The sequence below is a fragment of the Pteropus vampyrus genome, unplaced genomic scaffold, assembly GCF_000151845.1.
Source record: "Pteropus vampyrus isolate Shadow unplaced genomic scaffold, Pvam_2.0 Scaffold124, whole genome shotgun sequence".
NCBI lineage: Eukaryota > Metazoa > Chordata > Mammalia > Chiroptera > Pteropodidae > Pteropus > Pteropus vampyrus.
Window position 1 is genome coordinate 658783 of NW_011888905.1, and position 3650 is coordinate 662432.

At 62.8% G+C, this 3650-nt stretch overlaps 1 protein-coding gene across 1 annotated transcript in view; it reads left to right on the forward strand.

Annotated features, from left to right (window-relative positions):
• Positions 1–266: 266 nt before the first annotated feature.
• Positions 267–3650, forward strand: part of LOC105296330 (Fc receptor-like protein 1) — a 5499-nt gene continuing 2115 nt past the window's right edge. Inside the window, exons 1-4 of the mRNA XM_023534364.1 lie at positions 267–904; positions 2262–2549; positions 2697–2975; positions 3288–3401. Coding sequence (XP_023390132.1) covers positions 472–904; positions 2262–2549; positions 2697–2975; positions 3288–3401 — 1114 coding nt within the window. The 5' untranslated portion in view covers positions 267–471. The remainder of the gene's footprint in view (positions 905–2261; positions 2550–2696; positions 2976–3287; positions 3402–3650) is intronic.

Sequence of the window (3650 nt, forward strand, 5' to 3'; positions counted from 1 at the left end):
CAACTTCAGCCATCTTAAATTCACTCTGGAAAAAGGCCCAAGGGCCTGCAGGGCTACAGCCCGAGGCTAAAGGTTCGGGTTAAACTTTCCCCTTGTGCCATGGCTCCCACGGAGTTTGTAGGGGCGCCGTGTGGGCGTGGACCCGGGGCGTGTCCAGGTGCATGCGGCCTGTCCCCTCCGTCAGCCGTGGCGGGCGGGAGGATCTGTAAGTCTGTCCCAGACTGGCCGAGCCTCCGCTATGTCGGGGGGAGGGAGGGAAGTGGGGAACCAGCCCTGATGACCGGAGGGGGACATGAAATACGTTCACTCTTCGTGCAACCTCAAGCTTCCCCTTCTCCAGTGCCAGCCTCAGTGACAATTGTCACTACCCCTGCACTGTCTGCAAAAATGGTCTTGGCTCATGGGCGGAACCTTCAGTGAGCGAGGACCACGTGGACAGTGAAGGTGGCTCGTGGAAGGAGGTGGCGCCACATGGGGCAGGACGTGCTGGCAAAGGGGACCCCACGGGCCACTTGTGGGGGACGCGAGGGCAGGTCTGTGTGTCCACTTGGCTGGGTCTCAGTCTCGTTTCAAACGCTTCCCAGGAACCCCGAACCCCACTGCCCTCAACTGTGCGCTTGTTCCTTCTCTCTAGTGCTGCTTCTGACGGCCCGGCCACCCCGGCCCACAGAGGGGACCGCAGTGACGCTGACGTGTGAGACGTGGCTCCCTCCGCAGCAGGCAGACGTCCAGCTCCAGTTCTGCTTCTTCAGAGACGACCGGGCCCTGGAGCCGGGCTGGAGCAGGTCCCCAGAGCTCCAGGTGTCCGCTGTGTGGAGCGAAGACTCGGTGTCCTACCGGTGTGAGGCTCAGGCCGCTGGCTCCACGGTCGGAAGGAGCAAGCCCATCCAAGTCCAAGTGCAGAGTGAGTGCCCGACGGGGCCCGGGGCACGGCTTGGGGGGCGGGCTCCCCACTGCCTCTGCTGCTCCGGAGAAGCAGGGGCTGTCTGGAGGGGCACCCCAGCTGCTGCCCGTCGGAGCGTGGGTGACCTTCCCTCTCCCGGCTCTTCTCGTTGGAGCGAACAGGACATTCGGAAAGTGCCCACTGTGTTTCTTCACGGTGCTGCAGAGCGGCACGGCCCTGACTGCGCAGCGGGCGTTCCGCGGGCACCTGGACTCCGAGGGCGACACGTTCGGTGGCCACACGGGGCCGACTCGTGACAGGACGAACAGAGCGAGGGCAAACAGCCGAGGCGGGAAGCTGAGGCTTCGGGGAAAGGCTCGTGGAAGGGAGCGGGGCCCGACTGAGAAATGAAAAGAAAAGGTGGGGTTCTGTGACCCCCAAACCACATTGTGCCAGGTCAGCACTGACCCATCTGACGAGTATCCACGCTTGGGCACGGGCGCCCTCTGTGCCACAAAGCCCGCGTCCACCACCTCCAAGAGGCTGGGCTTTCCCGCGCTCACTCGGAACTCAGCGTTGGTGAAGGTGGGCCGCAAACGCACACGCACACACGCACGCACACGCGCACACATGCACACACACATGCATGCATGCACTCTCACATGCACGCACGCACACACACATTCACGGACATGCACAGACAGGCACACTCACATGCACGCACACACGCACACATGCATGCACACTCACATGCATGCACACACACACACATGCACGGACATGCACAGACAGGCACACTCACATGCACGCACACACGTGCACGCATGCACACCCACATGCATGCACACTCACATGCACACACGCATGCACATACATGCACAGACAGGCACACTCGCATGCATGCACACACGTGCACACATGCACAGACATGCACGCTCACATGCATTCACATGCACACGTGTGCAAGTGCACACGTGTGCATGCACTCATGTGCACGCACACACACACACACACGCCGCCAGGCAGCGGCTCCGCTCCAGCGCAGAGCTGGAACCAGTATTCAAACCCAGGCAGGGGGACTGGCAACTGGGACTCAGAGCCATGTCACTGTGCCTTGGAAAACACGAGCTTGGCTTCTCAGGGTCCTGGGAGAACCGTCGTCCCGGGGGAGAGGTGACGCTGCCTCCTCCATGGTGGCACCGTGGTGTCCTCACCGTCAGCCCACGCAGCACCCACTCCAATCAGCAGAAAGCCCGCCCACCACCACTAAACCATGTGAATTATGGACTCTGCCCAAGGCCTCCTCCAGAGAGGAGACCCCAACTCTCTGTCCCTGAACCCCCCATACTCAGACCCCTGTGTCATCCTGTTTGTGCAGGAGTCTCTGTCTACAACGTGAGCTTGGAGACACGGCCCCCAGGGGGACACGTGGTGGAGGGACAGAAGCTGGTCCTTGTCTGCTTGGCGGCTGGCGGCACAGGAGACATCACCTTTGTCTGGTACAAAGGGACCTTGGGTTTAACCCTGGAGACAAAGACCCAGCGCTCACTGACGGCGGAGTTCGAGCTTCCTGCGGTGAAGGAAAGCGACGCGGAGCAGTACTACTGCGCGGCCGACAACGGCCGGGGCCCCTGTCTCAGCGGGCTGGTCAGCGTCACTGTCACAGGTACGGCCCCTGCCCCTCAGCCCAGCCAGCAGGGCCCACGTGTTCCCCTGGGCCCTCAAGGACGTTAAAGGGGGCTGAGGCTCTGTGGGCACAAGTTACGAGTCTGTCGCCTTATCAGAGCCCCGCCTGACCGCCCGCCCCCCGCAGTCCCCGTGTCACGCCCCGTCCTCACCCTCGGGGCTCCCGGGGCCCGCGCCGAGCCGGGGGACCTGCTGCAGCTCCGCTGCGAGGCGCCGAGAGGCTCGCCGCCCATCCTGTACTGGTTTTACCGCGGGGACGTCGCCCTGGGGAGCAGCCCGGCCCCCTCTGGAGGAGGCGCGTCCCTCAACCTCTCTGTGACCGAAGAACATTCTGGAAACTACTCCTGTGAGGCCGACAACGGCCTGGGGGCCCAGCGCAGCGAGGCGGTGACACTCAGTGTCACAGGTGTGGCTCAGGCTACAGAAGTACCTCAGTCGGGGTCCCTCCCCCAGCGTCTGGGGAGGGGGTCACTGACCTTATGTGCTTCTGGCTGTGCTCTGACGGTGGGGCTTAGCGGGGCGATGCTGTGCTGGGAAGTGTCTGGGGGGGGACATGGGGACTGGCCTTCAGCAATGACAAGCTGCAAGTCCCTACGTAATCGGTCCGGCCACACCCTCCCCCTCGAAGAGCAGACCTTGGCCTTGAAGCAGCTCAGACATCTGTCCGCCAAGTCCAGGCCCTCCTCCTCGGCCACTCATGCCCAGCTTTTCCCCTCAGTGCCCGCAGGGGACAGAAAGAGACTCACTTTGGTCATCGTCGAGGGGCTGCTCAGCACCCTGGGTCTCGGCTCGGCGGCCCTGTTATTTTGCTGTTGGCTCAAGAGGAAAGTAGGTTAGTATTTACAGAGACGGGTTTTGTTGCTGCGACCCTTGTTTTCACAGGACTAGGCTTGATCTGTGACACAGGCACGGTGAGGGGCGACCGCCCTGCCGCCGCCGCCCAGGGGTCTGCTCGCAAGCCCAGTGCGGGGGTCACTCCCTGACGCCCCGCGAGCTGCGCCAAGTTCTCTGGCGCCTTGTGTTCCCAGCTGACGTTCAGCTCGGGTCCTGCGCTCCTGTGGTTTACCTTGTGCGTGAAAAT